The sequence below is a fragment of the Neoarius graeffei genome, chromosome 1 (assembly GCF_027579695.1).
Source record: "Neoarius graeffei isolate fNeoGra1 chromosome 1, fNeoGra1.pri, whole genome shotgun sequence".
Taxonomy (NCBI): Eukaryota; Metazoa; Chordata; class Actinopteri; order Siluriformes; family Ariidae; genus Neoarius; species Neoarius graeffei.
In genome coordinates, this window is record NC_083569.1 from 10,433,460 (window position 1) to 10,454,101 (window position 20,642).

General features: G+C 43.9%; 1 protein-coding gene across 2 annotated transcripts in view; it reads left to right on the forward strand.

Moving 5' to 3' along the window:
* The window catches only part of zgc:110158 (uncharacterized protein LOC553590 homolog), an 83,251-nt gene that overhangs the window by 51,736 nt on the left and 10,873 nt on the right, over positions 1–20,642 (forward strand). The window contains exons 5-7 of one of the 2 annotated variants that reach the window (XM_060929485.1): positions 4,347–4,436; positions 15,005–15,088; positions 16,663–16,722. In XM_060929485.1, coding sequence (XP_060785468.1) covers positions 4,347–4,436; positions 15,005–15,088; positions 16,663–16,722 — 234 coding nt within the window. The remainder of the gene's footprint in view (positions 1–4,346; positions 4,437–15,004; positions 15,089–16,662; positions 16,723–20,642) is intronic. The other variant, XM_060929494.1, reaches the window with a different exon arrangement.

The following is a 20,642-nucleotide window of genomic DNA, read 5'->3' on the forward strand; positions in this document are numbered from 1 at the left end:
TGTGTTTGCAGTACTGACTTGACTGAGTGAATTCCTTGCTTGTGTTCCCATGCACGAAGCGTTTTGTATCTTCTTACGACTTTTTCGTCGTAACCAGCGCCCAGCAAAACCCATTTCACTGTGAATTCTTCTATGATCAGTGTTGTCCTTTTTGTTTCGAAGCTCTTCTGACAATCTTTTAACTTCTGCAGGTCAGTAATTGTCGGAACACCCGTGTCGACAGACAAAGAAGGCTGCTGATTCACTGTCACCTGGAGTAGAGATGTTCAAAGCATTCGATACGATATTTACAAGCGCTTTTTTTTTTTTACCGATTGGTTTCTCAAAGTCCACAGAAAAGGCTTTGCGGATTTCTTCAAACTTTGGTTTAGTTAGTTTTGACGCTTCTTTGAAGGTTTTAGGGAGATTTTAAAGTTGAATGATTACGGTCAGTGTGCAACGCTGTGTTTTAGTTTGTCCGTCCATCTTTCCATCCCCCCGCCCCAGGCACAAAGCATTATGGTTAATGCGAAAGTAGTCAATTCGGGGATAACTCGCAGCCTAAAGAAACCCAAGGCACAGCGACAAAATCCAAGTCATTTTTATCGTTCTTACGACAAATAGTTTTAACAGAACTTGGTTGGTGCCAAAGCAGAGCTAGCTAAGGCTAGTATCTCACTGGGCTGCGATAGTTTGCGACAAATTGCGAACGTCATTCGCGAAAGAGTTTCAAAAGTGTCTTGAAACATTCGCAGGGCTTCTCAATTTCCTCGCATGAGTTGTAAAGTGTCGCTCCTTCGTCGCTGAAATTTTGAACACGTTCAAAAAATTAGTGTGACAAAACTTCTCTCAAAATAGCCGCAAATGCGTCGCTGGTGTCGCAAAGCCGTCACGAACCCTTCTCAAGTCAGTTTCCGTGAGACAGGAAGTGCGAGCCAGTATCTCACTGGGTTGCGACAGCCTGCGACTAGTTGGAGACACACTTGCGGTAAAATATGCGAATATCAATTCAGTGTGATCCCAAGTGAAAATTGTCGCTAATTCGCATATTTTATCGCAATTGTTGTCTCCAACTAGTCGCAGGCTGTCGCAGCCCAGTGAGATACTGGCTTAACCCAACTAGCTGTCTTGCCGGCATCATCATCATCATAGCATTAGAAACAACCTACGCATGAAGGTTTTCTGTTTTATATAGAAAGCGTTACTTTGTTTCGCTAAACAAAGTGGCATGCAGTGATTTTGAGCACTAAAGAAGGAGGTGGAGTCGAACTTTTTTTTTTTTCCCCATGTAAATTTGTTCCCATCATGTACTACTATATATCTGACGCAACCAAAACGCGATACCAGCAATGAATTACTTGCTAGTACGAGTTTACCGTTATCGACACGACTTGAGGTTTTTTTTTTGCATAAATTCAACGCAAAGACGTTTTTCTTCTTTGCGACACGATGTATTACTGAGCGAATCTGAGACGACTGATCTTCGAGTTAAATTGATTTATGGAAACTTATTTTATTATTATAAATTTTTTTTAACCCCGCCCACTGCTACACAGTTAAGTAGCTAAGGCAGGAAAAAAGTTGACGCTATTTAGTGGACCACACTTTGAAATTCGCAAACCAGAAGCTTCGTTTTGGTTTTTAAATGTTGATATTAGTGTTAAAGCGGAGGTGGCGGTGATCCCTGTAATCCCGATCATTAGTGATGTTATTACGGATAACCACCTTTTATGTGCTTTTTAACGTAAATCAGAGATGGCACAAGTCAAGAACATGTCAAATCCACTTGGAATCTTCTCTTATTTATTTGCTTGGCTTTTTTTTTTCCCCTTTCTGTTTTGATGGTGTTACCACCTCCCTTTTTTTTTTTTTTAAATAATTGAAGTGTGGGTTGGGGTGTGGGTTATTTATTATTTAAAAATTTTTTTTTTGGTAAATTAAACAATTTTTTCCAACTTTTTTTTTTTTTTTTTTGCACGTCTTTCACCCTGACCTGATTTTGATTGATTTTTTTTTTTTAATTAAATTAAACATTCTTTCCCAACTATTTTTTGCTGGTCTTTCACGCTAACTGGATTATTATTATTATTATTATTGATTTAATTCAGATTTTTTTTTTTTTGTGCTGAGATGATGCTTGGCCAAAAAAACAACAAAAAAGCAAAAACCACACCCCACTTTCATTTTAAACCTCTTCCTCGTGGCATCGCTTTTGGCTGGATTCAACAGTAGTGCTATTGTTTGTCGTGATGATCCGTGTGTGTGTGTGAGAGATGGAGAGAAGCTGCACACACGTTGTCCTTTCCCTTGGTGAACACGCGAACCTTTGAGGTCGGCTCAGTGCTGGAATACTGAAAAATCTTTCAAAATTTCGACCAAATAAAGTTACTTTTCAGTCCCCTTGTTTCAGTACCGGTTCCACAGGTTCATCTTGCATGGCTGGGTGTTTACCCAACAACTATTTAAAAAAAAAAAAAAAAAGGGCACTAAACACACAATCTCTGTTTATTACACACAATCTCTGCCTACGTTTGTGTCACGCTTATTGCTCGGGATGAATAATCGCCCCGGTGGTGCAGCCCCAAAAACAGGACCATCACAAATCCGAGCGAATGATTCTTTATACGGCGTTCACCCTATATGTGCTACGTCTTCCGAGTTAATCAGCCCGAAATCACCGTTCACAATTCAGCGTTGTGATAAAGTGAAGATCCTTTCCTGCACTATTGTAAATTTGATTGAATCATTTTTGACCTCAACACTCACATGGGCTGACATTGCCCTCTAATGGCTGCTTTGGTTATTAATTTAAAATGTTTTATTTTTTGCCGTTTTGTTTTGAACATCCTCGAGTCAGATGATGTATCCCGTTTATTACGACAGATTAGTTACGTAGCTCTTTTCCCCTCCTCATAAAAGTGTGTGTGTGCGTATATAAGAGTGCTCTAATATTTGTTTACATTAACACGAGTGAGCGTTGAATGTGTTGCCGGTGTGTGTGTTTGCGTTTTGGCAGCGGGCGTGTTTATAATTGCGCGCACGGCATGTATTAAGCGTTATTGAGCAGGCTTTATAGGGGAACTGTAGTGAATAGAGGTGCTGTTTAATGGCTTGATGAGATGATGGCAGTAATCAGTGTGGTATACGACGAGATCTGAAAAACCACGGTGCTCTCTCGCTCACTCGCTCACGCGCTCTCTCTCTCTCTCTCTCTCTCTCAATGCGCGCGTACACACACGCACGCGCGCGCACGACGGATGATTGACGGCCTGAGGGTTTTAATGGCACTAGAGAGGGAGAGCTGAGGTCGGGGTTGTCATGGCAACAAGGCGATGGAGGCCCCCCCCACCCCCCTTCTCTCTCCCTCCATCCATGTTCCTGCATCTGAGCGGAGTCTTACTTCCAGGAGCAGGGTTATGTGTGCCTGAACACACACAGCTATATATTTTTATGTGGGACACAATGATTGTTGGTTTTTTTTTTTTTTTCCTCCCCCCCCCTCCTCTACTTTCCAGTTTTCTCTGCTTTCTTTTTCTCTTCTTTTTTTTTTTTTCTCTCCCCCTCTCCACTTTTCTCGTTTCTTCTCTTCTTTGTTCTCATCTTTTTTTGTCCTGTCTTCCTTTCTCCTTCTCTCCTTTCTTCTCTGCTCCGCTTTTCTCCCTTTCTCTCCTCTCGGTCCTTTTTGCGCACGCGCACGCACTTGCAGATAAACGATGACGTTAATTAGTCAGTGGCCTCGTGCTTCCAGTACCATTCTGGTCAGTTCTAACACCAGGAACTTTTGGTGGACTGGACTGGACTGGACTGGTGTGGGTCATAATTAGAAACCGGTCCGCTCTCCTCCTGCGCCACTTCACACAGACCCAACAGCACCGCGTGTGTGTGTGTGTGTGTGTGTGTGTGTGTGTGTGGGGCTCGGTCAGGTTCTGCCTCCTGTGGCTGGGGTTACTGTTAATCACCTTGATCCAAAAATGGCTCACGATGCTGCTTTTGTTCTTGTGAAAGAAAATAATCAAAACTGGCAACCTTGAACCTGCAGGCAAGTCATAATGGATATAATAGAGAGCGAGAGAGTGAGAAGCCGTGAAGGAAGCCGAGGTGGTGCGCTGAGTAACACCACCCCCCCCCCCCCCCCCCAAAAAAAAGTCCGATCTGTTTTGGTTTAGTTGTGGTCAGTCATGTCATGATGTCCGATAAAGTCGCGAACGAGCTCGGCAGAAGACGGAAGTTACCGCGGTCCAGACGGACGGGGGGGGATATGACCAGGTGGCAAAATGACCAGGGAGATGATGAAGCATGGGCATTCGTTGGATGTGATTCCGAAGTGTGTGTGTGTGTGTTGACCCGTCTTGCTTTCTGTCTTCCAGAGTGCAGCAGCGGCGCCCAGCCCTGTAATGGGGAACATGCCCCCTAATGATGGCATGCCTGGTGGACCCATGCCCCCTGGCTTCTTTCAGGTAAGAGAGCTGCAGCTACCCCACCACCACCCCCTTTTTCTTTCTCTCTCTCTCTCTCTCTCTGTCTATTTTATACATCTGTCCTGTTCATGGCCTCCCGCCGCAGATCTGCATTCGTTCATGCCTCCCACTCATCCTCATGCTTCTCTCTCTCTCTCTCTCTCTGTCTCTCTCTTTCCCTCTCCCTCTCTTTTCCTATAACTATCAGTGTCTCTCTGTGGCTGGGTCTGGCTGCTGTCGCTGTGTGTGCTGCTCTGATAGGAATGCTCTCAGTGAACACAAGGCCACCTGCATCATGGAAAACTGTTCAGTATGCACGCTGCTGCTTCTTCTTCTCCTTCTTCTTCTCCTTTTTTTTTTTTTGGCACCTTTTCCTGATCAGTACATGAAACTAGAGAAGGTAAAGATGGACAGCTGGTTTCTCAGGAACCTTTGCTTGCCATTAGTGTATGGAGATTAAACTCCTGAGTGTGTGTGTGTGTGTGTGTGTGTGTGTGTGTGTGTGTGAGAGAGAGAGAGAGCTCTCTTCGTTAAGTTCCCCCGAGCAAGCAGTCCCTCTTTGTGCACTTTTTCCGTCTAGTACGCACGATGCTTTGTGTCTTTACGCTCTGCATCGTGCACCATCACTGTTGTCACTTTTTCAGCGTGCGCTCGGTCTGCACTATGCCACAGAGCCGTCCATTTGGCGAAGACGAACGTGCCGTAGTGGGAAGCGACATCAGGGGGCCAAGCACCAGGAAAAACAAAGTTGATTTGCAGGGATTAGAAGCGTTAGTGCGAGCAGGAAGCGAAGTGTAGCCATCGAGACAAGATGCTAGTCTTTTCTATCACTTCTTTTTTTTTTTTTTTTTTTTTTTTTTTTTAGTGCCAATTCTTCGTTTGGCTGCTGTCGCTCCTGATTGATTGCCACCTTGTCCATACAGAAGTCAGGGATAATTACAGTGGTGCTTGAAAGTTTGTGAACCCTTTAGAATTTTCTATATTTCTGCATAAATATGACCTAAAACATCATCAGGTTTTCACACAAGTCCTAAAAGTAGATAAAGAGAACCCGGTTAAACAAATGAGAGAAAAATATTATCCTTGGTCATTTATTTATTGAGGAAAATGCCCCAATATTACATATCTGTGAGTGGCAAAAGTATGTGAACCTTTGCTTTCAGTATCTGGTGTGACCCCCTTGTGCAGCAATAACTGCAACTAAATGTTTGCGGTAACTGTTGATCAGTCCTGCACACCGGCTTGGAGGAATTTTAGCCCATTCCTCCGTACAGAACAGCTTCAACTCTGGGATGTTGGTGGGTTTCCTCACATGAACTGCTCGCTTCAGGTCCTTCCACAACATTTCGATTGGATTAAGGTCAGGACTTTGACTTGGCCATTCCAAAACATTAACTTTATTCTTCTTTAACCATTCTTTGGTAGAACGACTTGTGTGCTTAGGGTCATTGTCTTGCTGCATGACCCACCTTCTCTTGAGATTCAGTTCATGGACAGATGTCCTGACATTTTCCTTTAGAATTCGCTGGTATAATTCAGAATTCATTGTTCCATCAATGATGGCAAGCCGTCCTGGCCCAGATGCAGCGAAACAGGCCCAAACCATGATGCCACCACCACCATGTTTCACAGATGGGATAAGGTTCTTATGCCGGAATGCAGTGTTTTCCTTTCTCCAAACATAACACTTCTCATTTAAACCAAAAAGTTCTATTTTGGTCTCATCCATCCACAAAACATTTTTCCAATAGCCTTCTGGCTTGTTCACGTGATCTTTGCTACTTGTCTGCAGTTTGCTAATGTTCTTTCTGGAGAGCAGTGGCTTTCTCCTTGCAACCCTGCCATGCACACCATTGTTGTTCAGTGTTCTCCTGATGGTGGACTCATGAACGTTAACATTGGCTAATGTGAGAGAGGCCTTCAGTTGCTTAGAAGTTACCCTGGGGTCCTTTGTGACCTCGCTGACTATTACACGCCTTGCTCTTGGAGTGATCTTTGTTGGTTGACCACTCCTGGGGAGGGTAACAATGGTCTTGAATTTCCTCCACTTGTACACAATCTGTCTGACTGTGGACTGGTGGAGTCCAAACTCTTTAGAGATGGTTTTGTAACCTTTTCCAGTCTGATGAGCATCAACAACGCTTTTTCTGAGGTCCTCAGAAATCTCCTTTGTTCATGCCATGATACACTTCCACAAACATGTGTTGTGAAGATCAGACTTTGATAGATCCCTGTTCTTTAAATAAAACAGGGTGCCCACTCACACCTGATTGTCATCCCATTGATTGAAAACACCTGACTCTAATTTCACCTTCAAATAAACTGCTAATCCTAGAGGTTCACGTACTTTTGCCACTCACAGATATGTAATATTGGATCATTTTCCTCAATAAATAAATGATCAAGTATAATATTTTTGTCTCATTTGTTTAACTGGGTTCTCTTTATCTACTTTTAGGACTTGTGTGAAAATCTGATGATGTTTTAGGTCCTATTTATGCAGAAATATTGAAAATTCTAAAGGGTTCACAAACTTTCAAGCACCACTGTATGTGCTGTGGTGTGATCGGTTGGGCATCGAACCTCTCTAGACTCTCCAGAGACTGCTGGATGCTGTGAATGCTTTAAAACGTTTTAGGCCGGTTGTGTGGATGTGGGGAAAATCAAGCCGATGAGTGACAGGATCTGTCCAGTCAGCGGTATCGATTGAGCGAGCGAATACAGCAGCAGCTGAGACTTTGCGAGTAGGTTGTGGCAGCGGTTTTCCCAAGGTTAGGAGTTTGAGTTGAACGCAGTCTTCGAGACGTGTCGTTGCGACAGTAATACAGCCAAACGACTCCCGTGCGTTACACTTAATTAATTAATTTGTGCTAAACGGTTAGCGTCATCACATTTCGCGTCAGCAGTTAGTTTATTATCCCCCGCTGGCCTGAAGGCCCGAAGGGGGATCATGTCGTGGCGATGTCCGTCCGTGGAAGGGTGGGTGCTCACCTTCTGAAATCAGCTCCTCTCACAACTTTTGGACGAATTTCTCGAAGCTTGGCACAAAGCCTTGTTATATGACGGTAATACGCATATTACGATTTACAGGAGAATTGAAGGCAATTTTTTTTTAAATTATTATTCTTGAAATTCTGTTTCTTATGTTATTAAATGTAGGACTGCATTTTTGATCGCCATTTTGTCGCTGCTATAGCAAGTTATAAGTGTTTGAAATACGCTACGTAATATATCAGTCCATATGTCAAAGCGACGGCCGTAAACGAGATTGGTCGAGACGTCGTAGGACGGAAGTAAATCGTACAGCGGAAATCAAAGCGACCAACATCTGCCAACGTTGTCAAAAGACGCGTGCTCGCCCTCTTTCGAATGCTGACATCATCAAGCCGGAAGTTGTGTTTGTTTTGATGGCGGTCAGGAAAGTTTGAAGAAAGTAGGCAGTAATCGTCCTTTAAACTCGTTTTTGTGCAATACTTCGTATTTGAATTTGAAAACGTAATTGAATAACACGTTAATTAAGAAATAAAGCAAGTTTAAAAATGACTTCAGTTCAACTTCAATTTCGTTTGTGAAAATTTCACCAGAGTTTTGACCCTTGATTAAATAACTTTGGCAGTTTCATGAGGGTGTCGGTTCTTCTGAAATCAGCTCCTCTGACAATTTGTGGAGGAATTTCTCCAAACTTGGCAAAAGGCTTCGTTATACGACGGTTATACGCAGATTAAAATTTCATTTAATTTGGGCAAAATTTTTACCAGAGTTCTGCCCTTGATTATTAACAAACTTTGGCAATTTCATCAAGGCGTGCTTGCTTTCTGAAATCAACTTCCCTCACGATTTTCCCCCGCTGGCTGAAAGGAACGAAGAGGGATTATGTCGTGGCGACGTCCCGGGAAGGGTACTCACCTTCTGAAATCAACTCTTCTCACAATTTGTGGAGGAATTTCATGAAACTCGGTAGGATTCTTTGTTCTATGTCGGTAATACATCTATTGTAATTTCGTTCAGTTCAGTCGCATTTTACCAGAGTTATGGCCAGCTGGGGATATTGCGCTCTCAGAGCACTTGTGTTATTTCTTTGTTCCAAATCTCAAAAGCTGACCTATACTCTAAAGAGAAAAATTACAACATTGAATAATTTACCTCAGTCATGTGTTTTTATGTGCGTTTGTTGTTGTTAGTCTGTATTACTGCAGTTTAACTAGCTAACTACATGTTATTACAACCCCAATTCCAAAAAAGTTGGGACAAAGTACAAATTGTAAATAAAAACGGAATGCAATGATGTGGAAGTTTCAAAATTCCATATTTTATTCAGAATAGAACATAGGTGACAGATCAAATGTTTAAACTGAGAAAATGTATCATTTAAAGAGAAAAATTAGGTGATTTTTAAATTTCATGACAACAACACATCTCAAAAAAGTTGGGACAAGGCCATGTTTACCACTGTGAGACATCCCCTTTTCTCTTTACAACAGTCTGTAAACGTCTGGGGACTGAGGAGACAAGTTGCTCAAGTTTAGGGATAGGAATGTTAACCCATTCTTGTCTAATGTAGGATTCTATTTGCTCAACTGTCTTAGGTCTTTTTTGTCGTATCTTCCGTTTTATGATGCGCCAAATGTTTTCTATGGGTGAAAGATGTGGACTGCAGGCTGGCCAGTTCAGTACCCGGACCCTTCTTCTACGCAGCCATGATGCTGTAATTGATGCAGTATGTGGTTTGGCATTGTCATGTTGGAAAATGCAAGGTCTTCCCTGAAAGAGACGTCGTCTGGATGGGAGCATATGTTGCTCTAGAACCTGGATATACCTTTCAGCATTGATGGTGTCTTTCCAGATGTGTAAGCTGCCCATGCCACACGCACTAATGCAACCCCATACCATCAGAGATGCAGGCTTCCGAACTGAGCGCTGATAACAACTCGGGTCGTCCTTCTCCTCTTTAGTCCGAATGACACGGCGTCCCTGATTTCCATAAAGAACTTCAAATTTTGATTCGTCTGACCAGAGAACAGTTTTCCACTTTGCCACAGTCCATTTTAAATGAGCCTTGGCCCAGAGAAGACGTCTGCGCTTCTGGATCATGTTTAGATACGGCTTCTTCTTTGAACTATAGAGTTTTAGCTGGCAACGACGGATGGCACGGTGAATTGTGTTCACAGATAATGTTCTCTGGAAATATTCCTGAGCCCATTTTGCGATTTCCAATACAGAAGCATGCCTGTATGTGATGCAGTGCCGTCTAAGGGCCCGAAGATCACGGGCACCCAGTATGGTTTTCCGGCCTTGACCCTTACCCACAGAGATTCTTCCAGATTCTCTGAATCTTTTGATGATGATATGCACTGTAGATGATGATATGTTCAAACTCTTTGCAGTTTTACACTGTCGAACTCCTTTCTGATATTGCTCCACTATTTGTCGGCGCAGAATTAGGGGGATTGGTGATCCTCTTCCCATCTTTACTTCTGAGAGCCGCTGCCACTCCAAGATGCTCTTTTTATACCCAGTCATGTTAATGACCTATTGCCAATTGACCTAATGAGTTGCAATTTGGTCCTCCAGCTGTTCCTTTTTTGTACCTTTAACTTTTCCAGCCTCTTATTGCCCCTGTCCCAACTTTTTTGAGATGTGTTGCTGTCATGAAATTTCAAATGAGCCAATATTTGGCATAAAACTTCAAAATGTCTCACTTTCAACATTTGATATGTTGTCTGTGTTCTATTGTGAATACAATATCAGTTTTTGAGATTTGTAAATTATTGCATTCCATTTTTATTTACAATTTGTACTTTGTCCCAACTTTTTTGGAATCGGGGTTGTACGTTTCACACGACTTTTTTTTTTTTTTTTTTTAATATAAACACCCTCTTTCCGAAGGGGGTTATGCTGGTCCGTCAGTCCATCCGAAACGCCCTTTTTCCTCCGCAAGCACAAATCAGAGCCGCTCGGTACCAAACTTCAGCTTGGGGTTCTGTCCCGTTTTCAAGTCTGTCGCACGTCGACTTCCTGTTTAACCGACTGAACGCATTTACAGGGTGGATTTTGACGCCATTTCAAAATGACGGTTTACCCGGATGCGATTTGAAATCCCTGGGGAGAATACTGCGTTTTACTTGCTTGTTTCAGGGTTCGTTATTCGTTGAAGTCAGCATTCACAATAAGCGTCCTAGTCCTTCGACCGCTTGCGTTCTGGTATGAGCGAGAGCGTGGGTGTACGCTTAAATCCTAGTCAGGTTTCCAGGCAAACAAACATTGATGTTTTTACTTTCCCGGTGCTCTCGCTAATATACTGAGGATTTGTCCACCATGGATAATGACGGTGGTGGTGGTGATGATAAATCTATAACAACACACTGGTTCAGGTTCATGCTCAGGATTTGGCATGAAAAGCTACCTGTTCCTGGATTTAAACCGGTTTTCTTACCGAGCTTTAATTCTTTTCGAACACCGAATTGCGTCTTCTGTTCCAGCAGCACGTTTCACTCGTGTGCTCTCTCTCTCTCTGTCTGTCTCTCACACACACGTGTGTGCGCCAAACATGCCCATGCACATACCTGACCAATCCCGTGACTCGTGATTCGCAGCAGCTACCCTTTTTTTTTTTTTTTTTTTAAATAATAATAGTGTGTGGGGTTTTTTTTCTGTCTTAGTGAGGACCTGCGTGTCCCCATAAGGATTCGGGAAAGTCTGAGAGGTTTGACCTTGTAGGGACAGGGTTAGGGTGAGGTTTGGTGGAGCATTGAATAGCTGCATGAGGACGGATTTCAGTGGAAAGTTCTCGTAAGGGTAGCATGACAAACGTTCGTGTGTGTGTGTGTGAGAGAGAGAGAGAGAGAGAGAGAGAGAGAGAGAGAGTGTTTGCCATCCTGACTGGTTCCTCTGCCCAGTGACAGATAGGCCTGGCATTTGGCTCTGTTTGTGATAAGGTAGAGGTGAGATGTGAGAGAGAGGAAATGGCAGAGGCCACACACACACACACTTCCAGTGCACCTGCTTACAAAGCAGCCGAATTTAAGGATTTGTACTTTGCCGCTCGCGGTGATTTGATTATGATGATCAGGCTTTCGTCTAAACGGGGGAACAGGGGCGCTGCGCCCTCTTACCGACTCCGTGAAAACATCCCAGCAACACTACGTGACAATGTGTCTGATCATCAAATACGTTATAATTGCTCCAAAAATATTCCAATCATAGTAGATACACCGCCAGACGGTGCAAAAACAATCCGAATTGGCGTTTTCCAGACTGAGGCGCCATGTTGTTTACTTGTCGCGTCTGCTCTCGCGAGATTTGACATGGGTTACATACAAGGTCAGCTGACTTGTAGAGCGAGATTTCTCGAGACTGAATGACCTTTCACCCACCGGCGCGGGAGCTTTTGACAGAAGTAGTTCGCGAGTTGTTTTTGTTGACACTTGGGCATTTAAAGATGTCGTCCCGCGGCACGAAGCGGAAGAAAGCCAAAGACTGTCCGGGGCAGAAGATGATTACTTCTTTCTTTTTCAATGTTGACAGACAGTTTGTTACAATTTCCCTCTCAGATAGCCTCAGAATGTCCCATTGGAGCATTTTTCAAAGGCTTTGCACGACGGGGGGGGGGAGGACAACTGGCACCCCCCCCGCTCCGCTCCCTCGCCATGGTGAGTGCCCTCATACTAAATTTTTCTAGAAAAAACCCTGATGATGGTTTACGAATACGAAGGTATAACGGACAAACAGGCCGACATGTGAAGGAGAGATAATGAGTAATATATTGAATTGTAGTACAGAGAGCGAGAGAGAGAGAGAGATGTGTGGCATTTGAGCAGATGGAGAGATGGAAGTGTGTGTTTGCGTGATGAGGTGTAATGAACGGCTGTGACCTCGTTGCTGCGAAAAATTTAGAGGCCTTGAGTACCGGCACACTCCTCCAAGCCTTATTCTGAGTAACGTAGGCTACACACACACACAGCTGTAGTATCTGTGCTGTTTCTGGGACAGCCAGTGGAACAGCTTGAGCATCAGACCCTGCAGATATCTCTCTCTCTCTCTCTCTCTCTCTCTCTCTCTCTCTCTCTCTCTCTCTGCGAGGTCGTAGACAGGTCAGGGCTAAATCTGAACTCGGCTCCACAACATACCTTCTCAGCACACTCCCACTTCTCTGCAATCAGACTCCTAACGCCACACGCTTCCAAGTTCTCGTCTCCGAACGCGTCCGCTGCCGATCCTACAGCTTCATCTGCGCTCCGAGTCCATTTGGCATGCCGCCCGATAACGTTCACGTACACGCCTTCCAGTTCCATTCGTGGCGACTGTCTTTTTAAAGAGCTGCCGAATCGAAGAACAACGCTCGCGAAAGCCTTTGCGTCGGATTACTTTCGCTTTCAGGATCGGCGTGAGTGAGCGTTCGAGTCCCGGTCCGTCGAATCTGCTGAGAATAATCGTGAGGTTTGATTAGGAGGAAAAGGAACCCCGAATTCGGTCTCTTTCCAAAAACGTATAAATTGACGTTAATGTTCAAAGATGAGTCGAGGTGTCGTACACTCATTGTCTGACACACTCTTATTAGGAACACCCATCCATCCACCTGCTGTTTTATTTGATGCAGTTCTGGGGAAAATTGTGATCTGAAAGCGTGTCTTTCTTTTTCTTTCTTTCTCTGTGGCATGGGTGTTTTTGGTTTGATCTCCTAGGGGTTTTCACACACACACACAGGTCTCAACACAGAATGGTGCGGAAAAACAAAAAACACTGAGTTGAGTGAGGCGGACACAAACGCCTCGGACAGATCGGTTCGGGCTTTGTTGCCAGGAAGGATATAGTGACTCATAATGTAATCACTCTTTACAACTGTGGTGAGCAGAAAAGCATCTGCAGCAGCAGAAGACCACATCGGGTTCCACTTCATGCCGGCCAAGAACGAGTTCCTGTTAAAGTGGCCGGTCAGGGTCGATACTACTTACCAATAGATTACTTGTACGTTTTACGTTTGTATTTTATTTATTTTTTTCTGAGATGGAAACAATTCGCAATTTAGTAAAACAAGCAGCGCGATTTAAAAACACCCAGTGCGGTAACCGGACTCGGGCGCTTCTTGTTGTCATGGTTACGCTAGCACATAACTTGGGACCAGATGTGTGGCTACGGTCAGTTATAGTTTTCGTATACCTACCTGGTGTGTTTATTTCTGAGAAATACGGCCAATAAGTGCTGAAGTTCAGCTCACGAATTTATTTGTAATTCAGTTTTGATGCCGTAGATTAAGCACAACGAGAAACTATCTTCACGTTTTCAGGAATAGTGTTCAATAAAAAAAATGAATTCATGAAGGCTTTTTTTCCTTTCCGGCTGTCCGTCCATAGCTGCGTGGTCGGTCATCTTTAATGACGACATCACGTTGTTACGAACAAATAAAAACACTCGGGTTGTGGTTAAGGGCGTTAGGGTTACGGTTACGCGTTGGGGTTCTGTTGACACCTCAGAGCGATTATTGGCTTTGGAAACGTCCTCATTCTATAAATATCGCGATTTCGCAATTCTGATGATCTCGTAAACGAAGCCGTTTGATTTGCCGCTGTGTTGCGTCATTCGGCGCATTTTTTTTTTCTTCCTTAATCAGTTCCATGGCTCATTTTCTTTTTGCCTGCTACCTGAAGGATGGCTGCACCAAAAAAAAAAAAAACCTCCGGCCTCGTTTTCTTTCTTGACAACAGTGCCCCCAAGTGACACAGCCTCGCCATTGCAGCATGTGCATGCAGATCATCTGAATTACGAATAAAGCCTGACATGAAGTCGCTGGATATTAGAATGGGACGGTGTGAGAAGAGTGTTTTTGAGAGTGGATTCAGAGCCCAGTGGTGAGTTTCCTCTGGTTGTGGAGATCCCTGGAAGGCCATATGCTTCTCATTGAGAGATATAGGCGACTTGATGGGGTGGGGGGTGGAGGGGTTGTCATGCTAGAGCTGAAACAGGATGTTTCGGTGTTCAAGTCTGCGGTGTTCGGACTTCTTAAAGTCGTAGCGGTCAGTTTGGAGGTTCCTGGATTTTTTTTTTGTTTTACTCTTGATGTACAGTATGTTTAATATATTTGAATGCAGAGAACACCCACAGCAAGATAGCTGATGCTGCAGGAATGTAACCGAATACAGGTGATTTTTATTATGATTTAGGATTTCATACATGCTGTCCGAGGGCAAAGTCCACATTTGAGCTACGTTTACATCGTTCATTGTACATCCATCCTTAGGAGCTGCCTAGTCAGGGTCACGGTGCTTTTAAATAAGGCTTTAAAACACGCTTTTTTTTTTTTTTGGGAAATCGAACCCACGTCCTCTTGCCGTTTCCTCTTCAACGCCCACGGCAGGTTTAAATACGAGGACGGACAGAGAAAGAAACGCCTGTTGACTATGAAAGTTCATCAGACTCTTGCTAGTGAAGGAATTACAGCAGGTTCTACCTCGTGTGTGTGTGTGTGTGTGTGTGTGTGTGTGTGTGTGTGTGTGTGTGTGTCGGCGGAGCAGCAGCAGGCCTCGGCAGCGCGCCCCCCGTTTCATGTCTCACCTGCCTCTTCTCTCTTAAAGGGCCCTCCCGGGTCGCAGCCGTCTCCCCACGCACAGCCTCCCCCACACAACCCCAGCAACCCCATGATGGGACCCCACGGCCAGGTAAGACACGTACACACGCACACACGCACACGCTTTCTCTCTGTCTCTCTCTCACACACACACATTCTTTCTTTCTCTTTTGAATTGGCCCTATGAAGGCACACGAAATTAATGCATTCGTTGGAAATCCCAAATCGGCCCTCAAATTCACACACACCTGACCGGTTAATCATCGAAACGTCACCACATTAAGCGTATCGGACGAGGACGTTATTTTTGCACCTCCTTTTTTTTTTTTTTTTTCCCCCGTCTCCATATTTCCTTCTTCGGAGCCCACACCCAGTGTCTCCATGCCCAGAGTCAGCGCCCCTAGAGCGGGATGAATTATTCACGGTCCTCCCCGCTGCTGGAAAGGCTTCTTCGCTCCCACCCACCATCAATAGCACATTAATATTGCACAGCCCGATGCTGTAGAATGCCCTCACACACACACACACATATACACACGCACACAGTCTCTAAAGGAATAGTCAGACGAGAAGTCAGATCTTTTTTTAGAATTGCGCTGGAGCTGAAAAGAAATGTCTGCCAGTTAGCATGATGTCACTCGAATGCCAAAATCTAATTTCCATAAAACTAGTTTGGATTAGAGAATTTCTGGACGCAGTGGAGGGGGTAAAAAAAACAAACAAACAAACAACTGGAATTTGATTCAGTTTTTGTCGCACTGCAAAAAAACATGGACTCTGAAGCTTTCGTCGGTATTTTACAGCTGTTCCATGCTATCTTAATGGCTCATGGAGGTTTTTTTTTTTTTCCTCCCCCCCCGTTAGTATCACGGCTTGCGCTGCGATTTTGCTGCGTTGGCATCATGCTAATTGGTGGGCGTTCTCTTTCACGGCTTGTCAAAACTTGTCTTGGATAATTGGCTGCACATGAGTGGAAAATATCGATTTGTTTTGTTTTATATCCTCGTACACATGAGGACCGAGGAACATCTGTAGAAACGTGCGAATCAGTACACATACACACACACACACGCGCGCGCTCACTTTGCCCTGTCCGGCTCTTTTTACTGGTCCACACACATTCCAGCCTTTGTGGCTGTCTCTTTCTCTCTTTCTCTACACTGTCATTTTTACCTGCCTGACGGAGCTCTTAGCCAGAATCCCGGACCACAGGAGTGGCTCGTGTTCCGTCCAGCCGGTTTCGGGTATCGGAACGAGCCTGTTGTGGTCTTGGTGTGGTCTGATTATGACCCGTTGTTCCGTCTGTATAGAAAATCTCGACATGGTGGTCAATATCAGACTGTCCTGAAAAGTGTGTGTGTGTTGTGTGAGTGGAACGTGAGAGCAGCAGTCAGAAGGCTGGATGTTTTTTTTTTTAAAATGTATTTTATTTATATGTCGCATTTGGTGCCATCCCCATTGTCGCTCGGTACATCTGCCTGCCTGCCTGCCTGCCTGCATTCCACCTGCTCCAGCTGGCCTCGCTGCTGCCATTCATTTAGCCGCACCTTTTTATTTTGCACTGTGTCACTGTAGACAGCCGTGTGGTGCTAACAACAAGGAAGAAAAACCATGCTCTCTTTTTCTCTCTCTCTCTCTCTCTCTCTCCTCTGTCCTTGTCCCTAGCCTTTCATGTCTCCGCGGTACCCGGGTGGACCTCGGCCGTCCCTCCGCATGCCAAACCAGGTACGGATTCCAGTTGTGTCCGCATGTCTAGACGACGTTCTGGTATTTCGGCATGGATACGTGATGACCGCCAGCAGTAAATCGGTCACGTTTCCTGGTGACAGAAAATGAAAATTCACTTCCAGTTGATGCCCGAGGGAAAGCATGTTTACGTTCCACCAGTAAATATTTGCGACTCGTTCAAAAACCTACTCGAGCAACAATAAAGTTGTCTTGACGAGACAGGAATGCTGTTTTATGTAGTTTTATCTGACTTCGATGATATTTGGTTAAAATTCGTCTTTAGTGTGATGTAATCACGTCTCCCCCCCCGCCACCACTTCAGTTAAGCCTTCTTGTCAGTGGCTTGGCATGTTTTTTGTGCGCTTTGACGGACGTAATATAGAGAAATAATGAACACAAAGTATTAAACGGCCAGCGAAAGCTTTCCAGGATGTCAGTCTTGCTGAATGTCAGCGCAGTATTTCAGCCAGTCATTGGATAAAAATCAAACATTGTGAATAATTGACGGGTAATCTGACAGGACAGTTTTTTTCATGTTTCCTAAACACAGAAATGAGTATATGTCAGAAGTGGCCAGTATTTAAAAAAAAAAAAGTGTTGCAGATTGGTGTCAAATCCCCTGGACAAAACCCAGGGTTCCTGATCTCTCTCTCTCTCTCTCTCATACACGTGTTCATATCCTGGTACTTGTGCTTTCCTTCGGCTTTTGTCCTGTCTGGGATCATGAAAGCCTCGTGTAGCAAGCTAGACTTCGAACATCACCACTAGAGAGTCTGAGATTTCGTCAGCAAACGTTGCCAAGAACGACTTGCTTTCACAGAATGCTTCGCCGACGAAGCTCGACAGGTTTAGAATGAGTAGGTTACATATTTAGATAAATATCTTTTGCGGGTTTATCATTATAAAAACATGATAAACATATCGACAGAAAGTTTATACTTTCCTATGTGCCCACTGCCAAATAATACTAGTTTTAAAATTACCTAAATTAGACGTAACGTAAAACTTGTCACCTTACTCAGTCACACCGGACTCGGCGCACTGAGCGCGCACTTGCGCATTCATAAAAGATTGTTCACATGGTAACAGCAAGATAATCACTTTCACTCTTTTGGTTTCTCTTTTGCGGTGGGAACGCCCACCGTAAACAGGACAAAATCTGTCAGCCATAGTGTAGGCTATTTGGAGGTAAAACTTGTTGCGAGATGGCACGCGGGTTTTATGTGCTTCGGATGATTCAGGATAGCGATTCGATTCAATCTTGAGAACTGCGACGCGGCGCCCCTTTTTTTTTCTTTTTAAACTTCGACTTGATCCAGCCAAAGATCAACTCGAGTAAGTGTAAATATTTCTTGTATTTTTGATGAGCAGATCGGTTGATATGCGCGCACTGTAGTGCATACACAGGAAAAATGACTGAGCAGTTTTTCCCAGAGTTAAAAGTATACTCAGCAAAAATAAAAACTTGACACTCATTATTTTTCAAATAGTGTTTAGAAACTTTTCTTGAAAGAGTTCTTGTTGTGATTATGGTTAAATGCATTGTCAAGGGCATTACGTCACACATTCATTCTACTGGTCGGGCCTACGTAGCACGTGCAAGAGCACTGCACGCTAAAATCACGTTTCCACGTGACACAAGTGATGTGACCTATTGATACACGTGCAATTGATCTCACGGTAGCAGAGTAGAGTGTCATCTCAGAAAAACAAGGTTTTATGGTTAATTATTCGTTAATTTGCAATGCCACGACTGTCAAACATTCAGCGTGAACGTGCCATTGGCATGCTGAATACGGGAACATCCGTCACTGACGTTGCGAGGGTTATGGGATGCAGTCGACAGACCATCCATAATCTCCAGACACGTCTCCATCAAACTGGCACCACAGGAACCACTGGAACCCTCCACAGAACTTGCAGGAGCTTGGTGCCATGTTGGTACAAATATGGCGGCGCATTCCCCAAGCTGTGTTCAGACGCATCATCCAATCCATGAGGAGACGTTGTATCTCAGTTGTGAACGCCCATGGAGGACACACCCGATATTGACATGATTTCATTAAGTTGTGACTCACAGTTTTTGATCATGGACATTGTCGTCGCATTTCCGGTGGAACCGATTCCATGACAAACATGATCTGTATGCTATAGCATCTTTAATGACAAGATAATTGAATACAATCGTTATTTCAAACCTATTTTCCAAAATGTTCAAATTATTGACTTTGAAACGAGTGTAAAGTTTTTATTTTTGTTGAGTATATTTTCCTCAAAAATAGTTAATTTTACTTGATTTTGAGTTTAGAGAGCAAAATTACAGAGTTGGTTGTGACTCTGAACTGAGTACGAGTTAATTTCAAGATCCACTGAATAGAGTCAAATGCCAGATAAATGAAGCTGTTGTAAAAAGCAGTTTTAGAACCGTGTTGGAATGTGTGTGTGGGGGGGACCCCATGACCTTACCCATTGTGACTTGACCTGATGGGATGAAGAGTTGGCAATGGGATGAGTTTTCACTCTTCTCATTGAATGGAATGGAATTTTTTACTCTTTTCATTGAATACCCCCCCCCACTGCCAACCCAAAACAATAGGACATAAATTTTTTGATGGCGAGTTAATTGTCCAAATCAATGGAGCAGATTTAAGTTTTTGTGCTTGATGCATTCCTAAGACTGACCAGAATCACCTCAAGTGATCAAAACGGTTTGACACAATGGGTAAGGTCATGTTTTGTTTTGTTTTTCACACGTTCCAACACCCTACTTTTTACAACATCTTCATTTGTTATTTTTTTTAAGAAGTACAATCATGACCACAGAGATATTATTGTCGCTGGACTTGTGCTGAACACACACAAAAGTCATATGACTGAAAATACTGCTTAGATTTGTTGAAATTGACAACAAAATACCCTCAGACCCCAGAGGGTTAACGGACGTGGCAGAGGACCAAAGAAAGCCGTTTTCTTGATTATTTTATTTGCTTCAAGCAAAATTCTTTTATAACTTGTGTTCAGTGAATACCTTCAGGCCAGTCACAATATCTTTCTCTCTCTGGAGCAAAAGAGAGAGAGGGAGTATTCTGAACCTTGTGGCCAGAAAAGTGTACAACAAACGTGAGACACTGACCTGTGGGTGGAGCATCACAGGCTGAGATTTGATGGATTGGAGTCTATACATACCCCTTTTCCACCAAATCAGTTCCAGGGCTGGTTCGGGGCCAGTGCTGGTTCACAACTCGTTCAACTTGCGAGCCAGCTGAGAACCAGTTTGCTTTTCCATAGCTCGCGGTGCTAAGGGAAGCCACGTCGTTACGTCGCTGTATACGTCAGTTACGTCGCTGTATACGTCAGTTACATCGCTACGTTTGCATAAACCTTGGTGCGAATATCGAAGCAAAAACAACACGGAAGAAGCAGCAGCAGCAACAACAATAATGATAATGGATGACTTTGCGTTTGTACAGCTGCTGCTTCTCGTCGCTTAAAAATGGCAATCTTTCGCGGTCTTGTTGTTGGTCTTAACAACTCCGCCCCCCCGCTGACGTAAGCGGTTCTTTCCTCTGGCCCAGCAGAGAGTTGGTGCTAGCCTGGAACCGGTTTTTCTGGCCCCAGAGCCAGTTCTTTGTCAGTGGAAACAGAAAACCCGGTTCCAAACTAAGCACTGGCCCCGAACCAGCCCTGGAACTGCTTTGGTGGAAAAGGGGCATCAGATACACTTGTTGGTGGGAGTGTGCTCATATAAAATGCCCCAAAATGGAAAGAAATTAGTAATATTGCGTTTATGAAATGTTACCAAGAGTATGAAGACACAATTTGAGAACACACCTTTTTGTCTGAGATTAAGCAGACAAGTCAAAGCAGATTCCAGATTAATTCACAACAGCACCATGTTTTTCACTCGGCTTGTCTTG